At 37.2% G+C, this 17028-nt stretch overlaps 1 protein-coding gene across 23 annotated transcripts in view; it reads left to right on the top strand.

Annotated features, from left to right (window-relative positions):
• The window catches only part of lrrfip2 (LRR binding FLII interacting protein 2), a 66500-nt gene that overhangs the window by 7604 nt on the left and 41868 nt on the right, over positions 1-17028 (top strand). For 11 of the 23 annotated variants that reach the window (XM_016994413.2, XM_008112804.3, XM_008112808.3 and 8 more), the window contains exons 2-7: positions 1839-1987; positions 8205-8291; positions 10262-10312; positions 14680-14733; positions 14825-14869; positions 15359-15427. In XM_016994413.2, the coding sequence (XP_016849902.1) occupies positions 1898-1987; positions 8205-8291; positions 10262-10312; positions 14680-14733; positions 14825-14869; positions 15359-15427 (396 nt within the window). In that variant the 5' untranslated portion in view covers positions 1839-1897. Of the gene's footprint in view, positions 1-1838; positions 1988-2411; positions 3077-8204; positions 8292-10261; positions 10313-14679; positions 14734-14824; positions 14870-15358; positions 15428-17028 lie in introns of those variants that run through there. The other 12 variants (XM_062983978.1, XM_062983977.1, XM_008112810.3 and 9 more) reach the window with 6 other exon arrangements.

Below are 17028 nucleotides of genomic sequence, written 5' to 3'. Positions count from 1 at the left end.
CCTGGTAACTCTATGAACCAGTGGAAAGAAATGGATTATAGAATATTTTCTTTTACTGGGATGAATGAAGTGTTTAATACAAAGTATCCATGCATCTGTTCCACTACATTCTTTAAAACATGTGGCAGATAGACTATGTTCAACAGTTTCGCTGAAAATTGATGCCATTCTGTGGATGTGAAGTTCTTACATAAAAGTCAAATATGGCATATGTTAAAATAATGATATTGATCAAGGACCAAGTTGTACTTTGCTGTACACTGATTCAATGGAAGCTTTTAGTAAAAACTTTGAACTAAATTTGTATGCAGCTGAATGGTAATTGTTTCTCCAAGATTTCTTTGAGCAAGAGGCTCTGAAAATATCACTTCATCCCTGCCTACATGAATATGACCATGTGCACTGTTAGAAAAGTGGGGTGGAGGCATCTCTTGTGTATTTATAGTACATTCTTCATTGAGATACTTCAGCGTGTTGCATCCATATGATACACATTCTATTGGCCAAGGTATTAAAGCATATGATACTCAGTGAGGCTGAAAATTTATCCTGTGACTGGGTGGAGACAGACTTGTGGCTTTCAGAATCTACTTGTGATTTGCCCAAATTCTGACATCCACCAATGGAAACCAGTTCAAAGCAGTGGCTTGGGGTAAGGGAGAGTAGTTATGACACAAACCTACTTCTAACCCTGACATTATTATTATTAGTGACATTTATATCCCGCCCTTCTCACCCCAAAGGGGACTCAGGGAGGTTTACAAGTATATATTCATACAATATATTATATTATACGACTACATTGCAATATTATTAGTAATATTGCATGCAATATAAATATACAATTATAATAGTGAATTATAATTATTATGACGTTGTATTACATTATTATATCATTAAATTGATACAGGAGACATGGTGGAAAGATGTCTTCCTGGCCCTGCCTTCTTCATTCTGGTCCAGAACGGCAGTTAGACCTTGAGGGGGGTGGAGTGCTGCCATCTGATGGTAAAGGAGACATGGTGGAAAGATGTCTTCCTGGCCCTGCCTTCTTCATTCTGGTCCAGAATGGCAGTTAGACCTGGGGGGTGGGGGGGTGGTCCCATCTGATGGTAAAGGAGACATGGTGGAAAGATGACCATGACATTTGTTTTTTGTACTAGAACTGAACTTAGCAGTCTAGGAATAACATTGGCTTCTGACTATCTCTCTGAAACTTTTTGCTTAGTAGCCAGATTTTAAAAGGAAGGGGAGGTTTTTTGTTCTAAACAGGAGGCAGAAACCTTATGTGAACTACGTCAAATCATGATTCTCTTTTTAGGCACAAATAGCTGTCAGCTCACTCCAGCTGCTTCCAAATGAACACAAGAGACTCCCTCTGTTATCACTGAAAACTTTACTGTAGGATACTTTGACACGCACAAAGCCGAGATTGCTGGTCGGCCCAGAAAGACTCCCTTATATACACTCACCCACATTCAAAGTAACAATTCCCGCCCAGAGAAAACCCCGTGCAATTCTTTCCCTCAGCATGCCAGCCATTTTCCTTCAGGGCCGTGAACAGCAGATGCCTTATCAGTCTGTGATGTCAGCGTCCTTAATTTGTGGCACCAGAGTACAGGCCCTGAAATTATAGTCCTGACAAATAGCAATAAGTCAGTCTAAACCTTATTTTTAAACTATAAATGAGTCTAACTCATGACCTTCAAATGAAAATATGTATTGCATGGACTAAGCAAGAGAATACAATAGTTAAAGTGGAAGTTCTTATGCAAAGTTAAGTATGATGTTATGTATGCTTTTAAATTGGTTGTGTGTTTCCCCCCACTTTATTTCAGATCTGGACACTTGGATCTAATCCGATCTTATAAGAAAATTACAGAGAGTGTATTTCAACATGGGGACTCCTGGATCGGGAAGGAAAAGAACTCCAGTGAAAGATAGATTTTCAGCAGAAGATGAAGCTTTGGGTCATATTGCTAGAGAGGTTGGTAGATTTGTACATACATTTCCAGATAAACCAAAATACTCTGACAATTAACATTTTATATGGAAGCTTAGAGCAAGAGTGTAAGTTCTTTTTGAAACAATTTCTAGAGCTTTTGTGCTGTGTTATTTTATATACTTTTCCCGTTATAGAGTCATAGCTGCCTTTGTTCTCTTACTTTCATTAGATGCTTACTGTTTTGAAGTTATATTTTCATTTGATTGTGAATCTTTAGTTACACTGTTAGTATTATGTTGTATTCCAATACAACTCTCTTTTACTCTGAGTGTTAGGTTTTAAGCATAGTACTTTCCAATTTTAAATTTTAATGTTAAGAATAGAGATCAATAACTACTTCAGTAAAAGTTTGTGCATGTTGTAGACTATGGTTGTGTCAATGTAAGATTTGTGTAAGGTGAATGTTTAAATGTAATTTGTGCTGTGCCTGGGATTGCAAAGTGATTGCATCATCTGAACTGTATTGACGTTGAAAGAGTTAATCAGTAATGAACTGTGATGACCCTGTGAGTGTCTGGAAGGAGGGAGGATCCAGATATAAGAGTGAATTCCTTCCTCTTGCATCAGCCACAAGCCACCAGTTATCAGCCATCAGTCATTGGTTGTTAGTTTTCTGTCTGCATGGTCTTCGTCATCTGCCTAGTCTGTATGTGCTGTTTTTGTTGTTCTGCACAGTAAAACTGTGTGCATTGATTTTACTGACGTCTCCCAGTGTCCGTTCTTCTACGCTCCAGAGCTTCCAAGCTCCAAAAGCCTCTTCATAACGCTGACAAAAGGGTTATGGGCCCCAGGATTTGGAGCTAAAGAGAAAGCAGAAGCTGTAGTTCGGACTTGAGATGGGAGTTGTTCTGGTGAGCCTGCTTCTACAGAGGATCTGTGCGTGTCTTCGGAGGAAGACTGATTCCGGAGAAAGCAGAGCTGCGAGCGGGGTGTGCTGGACTCTGACTGATGACCAGAAGTGTGAAGCTGTAAAGCCATAAAGCTGAAAGCAGAGGGGGACTGCCAGATGCCACTGAAGGTGTGTGAAAGTCAGCGGCTGGGCTTAAACTCGAGTGCGAGGGTTTCCTGGAGGTGAGAATGGCTACTTCACATCTTTTGACTGTGATTGAGAAATTGAATGACCATAATTATAAACAATAGTCTGTGTTCATGCAGCACTTGCTGGCAAGAGATGGATTGCAAAAGACTATTTTGGGCACAGAAGCAGACGGAGAAAAGAATTAGAGGGGGGTTATCGAGCCTGATTCTTTGTTTGATGTCAGACCAGCTAGTTCATGTACAGAATTTGCAAACTGCTCAGGAAGTCTGGGAAGCTCTCCGTAATATGCATCAGAGATAGAGCACACTTGACAAAATGATTTGGACAAAGAGACTGTACAGAGCCAAACTGGATGAAGGAGGAGATGTGAGAGTGCATGTCAAGAGAATGAAAGAGCTGTTTATGGAATGCCAAACTAGAAGTGTCCAGATAAACAGTGAACAACAAGCCTACATAATGATGTCAAGTTTAACAAGTGATTGGGATCATTTGTTGTACTCCTTGCAAGCTGTGCGATCTCAAGACCTCACTTTGGACTTAGTTTGTTCGAGAATCCTGGAAGAAGAGGACAGACGTTGGTTTGAAAGTGAACAGTACGGAGGCTGCAAGAATGAGGGGGAGTCGCCGCAGACGGAGCCGAAAAAGGAACCTGTGTTTGCGAGTGTGCATGGTTGGCAGTGAGGAGGTGTTTTACTTGCAATAAGCCTGGCCATCTGGCTAAAGAAACAACAACCCATAGGGGGCCGCGCCAGAGGGGGCTTTAACAGAGGAAGAGGCCATGGAGGTGAATCCACAAATTTTTCTGGGACAAGAGTATTGATGGCAGCGAACGGAGATGTGGCCAGTGACCAGAGTGACAAGTGGGTGCTTGATTCCGGTGCGACTCATTACATCACCAACAACCTCTCCTGTCTAAGGGACACACAGTCAACAGAGGGAGCGACGGTCACGTTAGCTGATGGATCATTGCAGTTTGGAACTTGTTATATTCTATGTTTAAAAGTGTACTGGGAAAAGGTTTTGTATGTGCCACAAATGAAATCTAATGTGCTTAATGTAGCTACATTGACTGACCATCAGTATAGAGTATCTTTCAAAGGGATCTACTGTTATGTCCATGATAAGGAAGGAAAATTAGTAGGTAAAGGAGTGAAGTGAAATAAGATGTATGAAATGTTTAACAAAGTGAATAGTATTGATGAGGAAAATGTTGAAATCGTGTGTAGGTAGTCAGATACAACATGATCGCTGTTTACACTTGTTCCACCGTGTCATGGGTCATGCAAACATGGAGATTTTGAAGAAAATACTCAATCTATGTCCAGACTGTAAAATGGAGTCATGCTTTTATGACTTAGATTGTGCCATTTGTAAAGAAGTGAAGAAGGTGCCTATAAAGTTTTACAAAAGATCAAAGATAAAGGTGACTAATTTGTTTGAAAAGGCACATGTACATATTGAAGGCCCTTATGAGGAAAGCAGTGGTGGGTCTAGGTACATGATGTTGTTTGTAGAAAAATTAAGCAGGTTTGGATATGTGTATTTCTTAAAGGACATGTCTGAAGCAACTGTCTAAGTGGCTGAGTTTGATTGAAAATGTCTATGGAAAGAAATTGGATACACTCATAATTGACAAAGGTGCAGAAGTTTGTAGTAATTAGTTCAAGCAACTATTGAGATCTAAGAACATTGAATGTATGGAAATTGGACAATTTAAAAATGAGGAAGGGATTGCAGAGAAGAGAATGCAAGTTCTGAGTGAAATGAAAACATGCATGTTAAAAGATAGTCATATTTCCAATAATTATTAGTCTGAAGTACTACATACCTGCCATTACCTAACCAATAGGTTATGGGATGAATGTATACATGATATACCTTTTCGAAAAATGTATAATTATGTTCCAAATTACAAGTTCTTAAGGATATTTGGTCAGAAAGCTAATGTACTTATTTCGGCAAAAGAGAGAACTCAAAAGAGGCAAAGACATAGATAAATGACATTCATTGGATATAGCAAAAGATATTATAAGTTCTTAGACACACCCAAGACAGTGAAACTATCTAGAATCGCTTATTTTGAAAGACCTAAAGACTGGAAAGAAATTCATTCTAATGCAGAACAGTTACATGGTTTTCAGAGAGAAACATTGTTTTGAATGAAGAGAGTAAAAGGACATCTAGTGATGTAAGTGAGCAACAGCAATTCGTCAAATCAGAGAGTGTAACACCGAAGAAGGTTGCATCAGAAAGGGAAAACCTGAGTACACCTAAAACTTGAGTACACAGAAGAAGGAAAATAGTAAAACGCCAAAAAGTAAAGTAACAGCTAAGCAAATAAAACAGGAGGTAACAGAAGATGTACAGTTAGGACATGTAAGTGCAGAAAAGAAAGAAGTAAAGAGATATGCTCTTATGCCTTATTTGTCCAATCCAGGGAAGTTTCACGAAGTTCCTGTTGGAGCTAACTACACTGATAATGGTGTATATGTAATTTGTGAAATGTAATTGTGTTATTCATAAAGTGTAGCAGTACGATCTTGAAGAAATGAATCTGCAGAAGAAATATGTGTTTGTGGATAATAGTCTGTAAAGTTATGAGATATTCCCTGTGTATATGAAATGTAATAAGAGATAACTGTACAAAGATAGTATATGATTGCCTAGTTTAAAGAATGTTATAAGACATTCAGAGTGATTCAGAATGAATGTACAATAAGATGATTTAAATGTGCTTAGTTGTTGTATATATAAAAGAACAGAAAATTACATTTAAAGAGAGGGATATTGTCAATGTAAGATTTGTGTAAGGTGAATGTTTAAATGTAATTTGTGCTGTGCCTGGGATTGCAAAGTGATTGCATCATCTGAAGTGTATGGACGTTGAAAGAGTTAATCAGTAATGAACTGTGATGACCCTGTGAGTGTCTGGAAATAGGGAGGATCCAGATATACGAGTGAGTTCCAGATATACGAGTGAGTTCCTTCCTCTTGCATCAGCCACAAGCCACCAGATATCAGCCATCAGTCATTGGTTGTTAGTTGTCTGTCTGCGTGGTCTTCGTCATCTGCCTAGTCTGTATGTGCTTGTAACACCCCAAGGCCGCTCGAACACTGGAAACCAGACAGAGACCAATAATCATATAATATCTTTATTAGAACAATAATAAATTCAGGAAAGAATAAGTGGAAGGGATGGGTGAGCAATAGTCCTTTAAGGAATGGTATGAATTAGTCCAAAGAGTTGAAGAGATATGTCCAATATTATTGTCCAAAGTCCAGAAACTGAAACACGCTCAAAACTGCTGCAAAGTTCTTGAGCGGGGAAAACAACAAAGCAGCAGGAGTAAACAACAAAGTCAAAAGTCACTGGAAAGTCTTGGGTTACAAGGCAGGCAAAAGACAAGGCTAAAAGCAAACTGGATTCAGGAACAAGGCAAGGGCGTGAATTCACTCCGGATTAACATCGGGAGGCGTGGCTCGGTTTGGCCGACAGGAAACAGCAAACTCGGCTTGGAGAAATCAAGGAACTGGAAACGATGAAGTTGCTACTTTGACACCACAAGAGGTTCACAGTGCAAGACACTTTTATAGAAGTTAGATCTAATTACAGCGAAGGGAACCAAAACTCCCCAAATGTTCCCAAAGCAATCTGCTATCCAGCATCTGCTTTAGCAGCCAATCGTTGACTCCTGCGAAGCTGCTGTGTCTGGGATCTTTGTTGCTGGAAAGTCTGTCTCCTGTTAAAAGATACATTTCCTGGGGAGCTTGAAACATCTGGTTCTTCCAGAGGAGTAGTGTTATCATTATCTCTCCCAATTAAGGAAGCCTCGGAGCTATCCACAGCTGGGGTCTGTAATTGGAAGGAACTTGAAGGAGAACTAGGTGAAATGTCAGAATAGGCTTCATCCTGGTCAAAGTTCATGTCTGAACCAGGTTCGGCATCCAAAGGCGGCTGGGGTATAACAGTGCTGTTTTGGCTGTTTTACACAGTAAAACTGTGTGCATTGATTTTACTGACGTCTTCCAGTGTCCGTTCTTCTACGCTCCAGAGCTTCCAAGCTCCCAAAGCAACCCATGCCCTTCCAGTCCTGGAAAATATTTTGTAATTTTAATAGATACTGGAGAGAAGGAGGATGTTGGAGGGGGGGGAGAAGAAAAACCAGGCCCTCTCAGTTCATTTTCATGATTTTTTTTCTTGGTTATAGTAGGGTTAAAATATGACATATAGTTCAGAAAAGGCCTAGAGTGTTGGAAATCACATTATCAGCTAAATTATGAAGCAATGTTTGAAAATACTTTAAACTTAGAAACTGAACATTTTGCAATAAGTACTATGGTAAGAGATAACATGATCAGAAAATTTGCAAGACAGTTTTTTAGTGCAAATATCTAGCAGTTAATGTCAGACTTTTTTTCTTTGCAAAGGCATTTTTAAAATTCACTCTATTTGCATAAGTTCTTTAGATGATATTGATAATAGTAACCTTGATCATTAGTTACTTAGTAAGTAACCTAGTAAGTTGCAAAACAGTCCATTAACCATAAAAACATATTAAAACATATGAGTAAAAATAAAATAAAATAAGATGGATCACCAGGTTGGTGGAGGGGGATAGCGTAGAGGGGGCCATTTGAACTAAAGTGCTATAGTATAGTTATAAAGTGCTTTGGGGCAGAAGGACAACGTGCAAACATTTCTCGACCGTTGGGGTGGGAGACAGACATCCAATTAATTATAGGGAAAGGGACCAGTGCAGAAGAAAGTGTATTAATTTAAATTTTGGTCGTGGGGACTGGATTATTCAAATGCGCAATGAAAAAACCAAGTTTTAAACTCTTTTTTAAAAGATGCAAGGGTGGGTGCCTGCCTGATCTCTCTAGGGAGGGAGTTCCAGATCCGGGGGGCCACTGCTGAGAAAGCCTGCTCTCTCATCCCTGCCAACCGAGGTTGCGATGGGGACAGGAACGAGAGAAGGGCCTCCCTGGATGAACGAAGAGATCGTGCAGGTTCATAGGGAGAAACATGGTCACGAAGGTAGGCAGGTCCTGAACCGTTTTAGGAGTTGTTCATTCAGTTTGAATAAGAGTACTATTGAATGAGAAATTTGATCTTTTGAATATACATATATTCAAAGAAATATTATTTGAATGTTATAGGCTGAGGCGCGGTTGGCAGCTAAACGTGCAGCCCGGGCAGAAGCAAGGGATATACGCATGAGAGAACTGGAACGACAACAGAAGGAGGTAATGCAACTATAGTGTTTAGAACAAATTCTGGGCTAATCAATTTCTGAAGCATATTAGAGTTGATAACCCTAACCAATCCTTTCAACACTGTGACACAATACTGAATGCTGCTTGGAAAGCTCCAAATATGTTTTTCCAGATGTATTTAGGTCTGGATTAGCATGAATATTATAGTTGTGTGTCACTTGTTATGAGAAATTACAGGTATAGTTATGTATGAAGCTAAATTACCAGACAACATGAAACTTGATTTTAAAATATTTCTTGGGTTTAATAGGGAATGCTTCTCCATATTCTAAAAATATGTGTTGTCCAGAAATTGCAGTACTTGGCATATAAATCAACCTTGCAGCAATCATCTGTATAGGTGGGCTGTAAATGCTAGTTATTCCCTCCAGAATTGAATTCCTTCAGTTTTTATGTTAGAATTGGAGTGGTATTTTCTCTTATTTTTTGGAAATGCTGTTATTGCAGAATACTGTTAGTCATAAACAGACTGGCTTGGATCTAGATTTTTGTGCAAGAAAAAGGCCACTTGAGCAAGAAGGTATTGCTTAAATGGTTTTCTATATCTTCATTTCTGGAGAGTTTTGCTGAGGGATGATAAGGTGTGCGAACTATGATATTCTAGAATATAATTGCCAGAGGCTGGAGAAAGATGTTATTTTCTTTTAATCTTTCTTCATATACTTCATTACCACATTTATTTTATGAGATTGATAAGCTTTTTAACAATTATTAGCACGTGTTTAGTTATAGTTTTATGCTTCTTATGCTTTGACTTTTAGCATAAAGCGGCTGTTATCCCACATACTTTGTTTAGAAGAGGAAAAGAAATAGGGATCCAGTGCAGTCTTGTAAATTTTTGTATGTGAAGCTGGTAAAAAACAAGTTATATTTGTGTAGACTTACAAATATGCTTTCTAAAATAATTTTAGGCTACATGTATGAGGTGTTTGCAAAATGTAAATAGATTTTGTCTATTAGATTTGGGTTTGATCTCAAAGATATCTAATTATGTATGTGTATGCAAAAACAAGTATTCAGAAATCTGGGTGGGGAAATCCAAAACATTAGTGGTCTCAAGCATTTTGGATAACACTCAGACTGTCTCTTTTAAATAAATGTAATGTATTGCTTTATACCCCTGGTCATATTTTTAATTTCATTGAGTGTGATGAGAGTGCAGAACTTGTGTGGGGATAATATAAAGTAACATGAGAAATCCTCATTAGGTCTAAATAAGCTAAAGCTTACACAGCATTTCTTTCACATTTAAATGGTGATTATGCAAGTAAGAAGAAGTTGAATCAACAAGTTTAAATACCATGTAAATGCTGTTACTAAATTATTGTTTATATCACTAATATCAATATGCCGTTTTTAGGTAGGTGTTCCCTTTGAGTGAAAAATAGTTTATTTTTGAAGCTATTATACAGTAATTAAATAAAAACAATTTATACCAAAATACTAACAGGCTTTTATTAAGATCCCATTGAGTTTATTTTGGAGAATGATTGTTTTGCACTTCCATGGTGAGATCATATTCTTATAATCCTGAACAAATTGCGGATAGTTCCAGATCTCATTGTCTTTAGATTGTCTTCACTGAGATGAGTGATACAAGAAATGTATGACTAAGGCCCATTTCCTTCAGTGCTCTACTCTAAGAATGATTAGGTTTGGCTGCAATGCATACTGTGAGTCATTGTTCGTGTATCCTAATTATTTGTCTTGCCAGTCATTTCTGGTTTTTCGTGTATTATGCTTATATTTTATAATAATTAGATTATTAAATATAACTGGAGTTGAAATGAGGAAGTTAGTTTTATATAAGAATCCTATGATAATCCAGTACATATTTTTCTGCGTTTTAAAAATAAAGCAATTGACAACTTTTCAAATCTTGTTGTTGGAAGTGATTTATGTCATCTTGTGAAATAAGTTTGTTTTTTAACCCTTTATAGCTTTCTCAACGGTCTTACGATAGAAAATGGGGCCATATCCAAAAGTGGATGGTAGGACAGGATTGCCTGTTGTGTGGTGTTTTATACTTGGAAAGTTAATCTGATTGGAGTGTTTCATTTACTAATACTTTGGATTGTGTATTAACCATAATGTACCTTGAGTTTTAAAAAACCAGAATAATGAAGATATTTACATGAGGAAATGTGCAAATCATTCAGCTTAACAATGTATTAATATGAAAAATAAGCAGTATGTTCATGTTTTTGCAATATTTGAATCAAAAGTAGTTGTGCAACATTATCCCCCATCCTGCATTATCTCAGAAGAGCTTCTGCTTGTGTTTGAAGGATGTAGTATTTGCTGAACACCATGGCTATGCTTTAACGGAATGACGCAGGAGGGCAAAATAGGGAGATTCTTTTTCACCCCATTGCTTTGCTCCCATGAGTGACTTCTGTTTTTGTGGCCTTTGGATAAGCCTGTACATTATGATTCTTTTAACAGCATTGTATGAAAACCAGTGTGATATCATTAGAAAAACATAGATGTTCAGGTTTAAATCTCTGTAGATCTTTCTTTTTCTCAAAGTAATAACATATTTAAAAGCTCTATAATAATCACATAATATATACATTGGGGAAAAATTATCGCCTTGCTTTGCTCCATTTGTCATGCAGATTTGTATAAACATAAAAGTGGGACAGATTTTTAAAATAATACTTATCGTTTAATGTTTATTAATATTTTATAGGTAGATCAATCATCTAGGTAGCTTGTGATATCTCTCCATCGGCTATGGTTGTTGAAATGTAGACATATTTGTGGGGTGTGTGCATCCTTTTTAGTATCCAGTTATCTGCTTTGCTATCAGTATTAACTTACATTGTTATAAAGTCATAATTGTAATATAGTAGAGTCTCACTTATCCAACATAAACGGGCCGGCAGAACGTTGGATAAGCGAATATGTTGGATAATAAGGAGGGATTAAGGAAAAGCCTATTGAACATCAAATTAGGTTATGATTTCACAAATTAAGCCCTAAAACATCATGTTATACAACAAATTTGACAGAAAAAGTAGTTCAATTCATGGTAATTCTATGTAGTAATTACGGTATTTACAATTTTAGTACCGAAATATCATGTTGAATTGAAAACATTGTCTACAAAAATGCGTTGGATAATCCAGAACGTTGGATAAGCAAGTGTTGGATAAGTGAGACTCTACTGTAATAGAGAAAATACAGTGTGATGCATAGTACTGGGCAGATACAGTTTCAAATTGCTTAGAGTAGGGCTTCTCAAAGTTTTTCAGCTGTGGAACCCTTTTTGAAGAAAAAGTTTCTCGTTGACCCACAAGAAATGTTTATATATTATATTATACTAGCTGTGCCCGGCCACGCGTTGCTGTGGCGAAGTCTGGTGGTATGGGAAATAAAGTATTGAGGAATTGGTGGTAGTAAAGGTCAAGGGTAAAGGTTTTCCCCAGACATTAAGTCCAGTCGTGTCTGACTCTGGAGGTTGGTGCTCATCTCCATTTCTAAGCCGAAGAGCCGGTGTTATCCGTAGACTCCTCCAAGGTCATGTGGGATGACTACATGGAGCGGCGTTACCTTCCCGCCCGAGCAGTACCTATTGATGCACTCACATTTGCATGTTTTCGAACTTCTGGGTTGGCAGAAGCTGGAGCTAACAGTGGGAGCTCTCTCCGCTCCCCCAATTCAAACCTGTGGCCTTTCAGTCCAGAAGTTCAGCAGCTCAGCGCTTTAACACGCTGCGCCATCAGGCGATATTATTTCCTAAAGGTTGTGAATATACAATATTTCTGATTGGTTTTTTTTTTGTTTGTTGGAGGCAAGTATGAATGCTGCAGTTAGGAAAAATGATTAGGATGTAATGGCCTTGCAGCTTTAAAGCCTGGCTGTTTCTTCCCTGAGTGAATTTTTTGTTGGGAGGTGTTAGCTGGCCCTGATTGTTTCCTGTCTGGAATTCCCTTGTTTTCAGAGTGGTGTTGTTTGTGATATTTTATGTGCTTCTACTGTCTGTGGCCCTGAGAAAACAGAGGATTTTCCAGACTTTGATGATGGGAATACTTTGTTGGGAGGTGTTAGCTGGCCCTGATTGTTTCCTGTGTGGAATTCCCCTGTTTATTTAGTGTCCTGGTTTTAGAGATTATATTGTTCTGCATTATTCTATCCCAGTAATTATTTCATATTAAAGAAGAATCTCACTTATCCAACATTCGCTTATACAATGTTCTGGATTATCCAACGCAGTCTGCCTTTTCATAATCAATGCTTTTGTAGTCAGTGTTTTAAATTCATTGTGATATTTTAGTGGTAAATTTGTAAATACAGTACAGTAGAGTCTCACTTATCCAACATAAACGGGCCGGCAGAACGTTGGATAAGCGAATATGTTGGATAATGAGGAATTAAGGATAACCCTATTAAACATCAAATTAAGTTATGATTTTACAAATTAAGCACCAAAACATCATGTTAGACAACAAATTTGTCAGGAAAAGTAGTTCAGTACACAGTAATGCTATATAGTAATTACTGTATTTATGAATTTAGCACCAAAATATCACGATATATTGAAAGCATTGACTACAAAAATGCGTTGGATAATCCAGAACGTTGGATAAGCGAGTGTTGGATAAGTGAGACTCTACTGTAAATACTACATAGCATTACTGCGCATGGAACTACTTTTTCTGTCAAATTTGTTGTATAATATGATGTTTTGGTGCTTAATTTGTATAACGATTACCTAATTTGATGTTTAATTGGCTTTTCCTGAATCCCTTCTTATTATCCAACATATTCACTTATCCTGCCGGCCTGTTTACGTTGGATAAGTGAGACTTTACTGTATATTTCTAATCTTATATTATCTGCTCAGAACTGGATTATATGAGGCCCCTTCTTCACAGCTGTATAAAATGCACACTGAAGTGGATTATATGGCAGTGTGGAGTCAAGATAATCCAGTGCAAAGCAGATAATATAAGATTATAAATGGGTTATATAGCTGTGTGGAAGGGCCTTGAGTCTACACTGCCATATAATCCAGTGCAAATTAGATAATCTGTGGAAGAAGCCTAAGTGAGGCCTAAATCTGCCTGTCCCCTAACTGAAACCTGGCTGTCCCTTGGTTGCTAGGCAACCAAGTGGGCAGAGATTAGCCCTCTAAACTGGCAGCAATTGGATAAAAAAATTATTGCTCTCCCTCTAATTAGGACTTTATTTTTCTTTTCTTTTTATTGTATCAACCTTGAGGCGTGGATGATGGGTTGTCAAATTTTGAGGTTGGGGGGCCTGTACTTTTGTTGTTTTGTGAATTGCCGTGATGCCATCACTCTTTTATATATATAGATATTACAGTGTTCCCTCACTTATCACGGGGGTTACGTTCCAGGACCATCCGCAATAAGTGAAAATCCGCTTTTCATATTTATTCTGTGTGTGGAGGAGAGCAAACCAAATTGTGGTGTGGGAGGAGAGTTCTACACATACCATAGCCTGTTAAATTGGTTTGAGTGTAAACTCAGTCTCACTGCCTTAGAGTGTGGAGGAAGCTCCTTCTTTGGAGGCTTTTAACAGAGGCTGGATGGCCATCTGCCAGGGATGCTTTGATTGTGCTTTTCCTGCATGGCAGGGGTTTGGACTAGATGGCCCATGTGGTCTCTTCCAACTCCATGATTCCTTTATTCTCCAATTTTAACTCTTTCTAGAAACTCCAATGACTCAACTCTGCCTGTTGTGCTTTGGCATGACTCATTAGAAAATAAAATGGGTAAAGTGGATAGGCTGTATATTGGAGATCAAAGTTAACTTTAGAACAGTTAAAAAGAAGAAGAAAGATATATACATCATGTTTCTTTCTCATTGCACTTTGAAATCAGCTTAATGGCCATAGTCACACCCTGGAATGTGTGTTTTTGTTGCTACATCTCCTTGATTGACAGTTCTAAATAATTCATGAAATTTTAAATATCAGAATTTCATAGGATGAAGCTATGAAATCTAAAGTGACCTCCAAATACTACAATTCTGTAATGTGAAAGACCTATTAACAAATATTTTTCACATGCAGACTTTAATTGATTAAATTAAAATTCATTTGATTTCAGAGAGAAAAGTTTCATCCCTAAGGATAACTGATTTCCTACTGAAATTTATCAGATAATAATCTGTATCACATTTAGATGAACTGATGTTACATTGAGAGTGAAGGAATGTTTCTATCAGGTAAACTAAAAAAAAGAAGAAGCTACATTTGTGTGAACAGTACATCAATATTTTCCACCATTTCTGAATACTTTTCAGGCTTTAAAATACTAACTTTTTCTTTTTCCATCTCAATTTTTATTTTTTCCATTTTTTTTTAATATTGGTTTTCCCTTCTTAGGATGATTCAGAGAAGGCTAGGTATTCACACCGCTCCAGCCGGCGGTCATATCTGGTTTGTATGAAATTGTAAAGTCATTCTTTTTCTCTGTCTGTCTCTGTTTTTGCAACATGCCATTTCATTTTTCAATTAATTTTGTAATTAGGGAGCAGATGACTTGGCTTCCAATCGAAGTACCTCTAGTCAGAGGGTCAGTACCAACATTTTTGCTTTCATAAATTTGCTTTTTATTTTTGTCGAGTGTATTACTTTGATTTTTTCTAACTTTCAGGTTAGGGAATTTATTTATTTATTTATTTTATAATCTGCCTTTCTCCCCGTGGGGACTTACAATCCCACACTTTGGTCACAGTTTAATGCAAAGTCAATACAAAAATTTAAAAACAAAAACAGTTACATAATATAGTGTGGAATTAAGTTAAAATACAGATTAAAATATAAATACACTTAAGCTATTATTTAAAACTCGCAATGGAACAGTTCATGTTAGGATGAATTATAAGATAAATATAATTGAAATGCCATATTAATATTACAATGTAGATTAATTTTACAGTTAATGTCCTATGTAAGAATACTCTAGAAGCCCAAGAATTTTTTTAAAAAAAACTTTATTACATATTTTTGCAGTGAACTTTATTTTTGAGGTTCATTGTCTTTTTGTAACTTCATTTTTAAGAACTCTGCCTTGGATGTCAGTGGGTCACACAGGAGCAGAGCAAGTACTTCTAGGAGAAGGGATCTTGTGGTGCGTATCCTGGATGAGCATGCTGTTTTTTGTCTAGATAACACTTTATGCGAATTAATAAGAGAAAATGAGCCAGCATTTTAATATTCAAACTTGGATGCTGGAGACATTTAACATGTTATGTGAAAATGATGTATGTGGAGGCAGTCTGCAAGATACGGACGAGATAGATTCTATAGGCTTGTTCTCCAAGTTGAATTTGTATGTAAGTTGTAAGCTGCCCTGAGTCCCTTCGGGTGAGAAGGGCGGGATACAAATGTTGGAAATAAAGTTGGAACAGGTACATTTTAAAGTGTGACTACAGCCAAATATCTATCTATATGTTTGGATAGCATCAAGAAGGGTTAGCATCTTTGTGGTGTTTGTTTTGCTGTCTGCACCCCTGTTTAGAAGATTTCACTTCACTTTATGTCCCTGTGAGAATTGGATTTTGAAAAATTTGGCTTGTTGTGGAAAAAAGTATTGGTGAAAAAGCTTCAGTGGAGACACCATTTCCCATGATAACTCTTTCAGGAGTGAATTTCCTCCTTGGAGGTAGATTTCTCTCACTTCCTGTTTTCTCACTCCTGTTCCTAACTGTGAGTCATTTGTAAATCGGAAGTTTGTAACTTGGGGACTACCTGTTTATGTGTATATAGAAGGGGGAGTAATAAAAACCCATTGACTTCTTCAACTGCAGTTCTTGGGACTAGCAGTTTGTATGTATATGAACAAAAACAACTATCTGTCTTAATTGCAAAAGGAGATAATAGATATTATTTTTTAATAATTTGTATTTGATGGCATCTTTGAATACAGAACAGTTTTCCTCATTTGCCAAAACATCTGTAAAAGCATATCTGTCAAAAATATGTTAGACATAATAAAAGTAGGAGTTACTCTTTCCCTCTGATCACCAATTCTAACTATACAATATTTAATGATTTGACTTTTGGTTTTTCTTGTCTGAACTGATGCATTTTAAGTTTTAATTTTGACTTTACATCCTTTTTTTCCTTGCATTTGGACCTTAATGTATTTCATTCCTTATTTTACTAAAATGTGTGATTGTGTGGGAAAAGATATGTAGAGTAATTAGTATGTAGTTCTAGAATTATTAAACCTCCCTTCATTATGGATTATGGATTAAGAGTCACAATAAAATAGAAGTTGAAGCAAACAAAATGAAGCTGATGAACTACAATAAAATGGAGAACCTTCTAAAATAAAATATCAGCCTTGGTGAGGATATGTTTATTGGAACAGCATAGTGTTGTTTTTAAAGAAAAGCAATAAGGGTGCAAATTTAAGGTCTCTTAAAAAGAAGCTGCGTAGGTGGATACCACATTGAAGAGCACAGTCTCATTTCATCCCAAATGAGGCATATATAAGAAGACCATCAAAGAAGAACTAAACCTCATAGTCAACTGAGAGAAGGTGGTTTCTTGGATATCCTGGATCCAAACATGTTGGTGCTTTATGGATAAGAATCAGAACCTTGAATTTGGTTCAGAAAAAGATAGGAACTAAGTGAAGCTGTTTCAAGACTGATGTTTTTTGATATACAAAGTGCCCTCCCGACTGAAGGCTGGTGCCAACAGTTTGTTTTGTCTTGTGCACAT

The sequence above is a fragment of the Anolis carolinensis genome, chromosome 6, assembly GCF_035594765.1.
Source record: "Anolis carolinensis isolate JA03-04 chromosome 6, rAnoCar3.1.pri, whole genome shotgun sequence".
Taxonomy (NCBI): Eukaryota; Metazoa; Chordata; class Lepidosauria; order Squamata; family Dactyloidae; genus Anolis; species Anolis carolinensis.
Note: the sequence above shows the minus strand (reverse complement) of the source record. Positions and strands in the feature narration are given on the sequence as shown.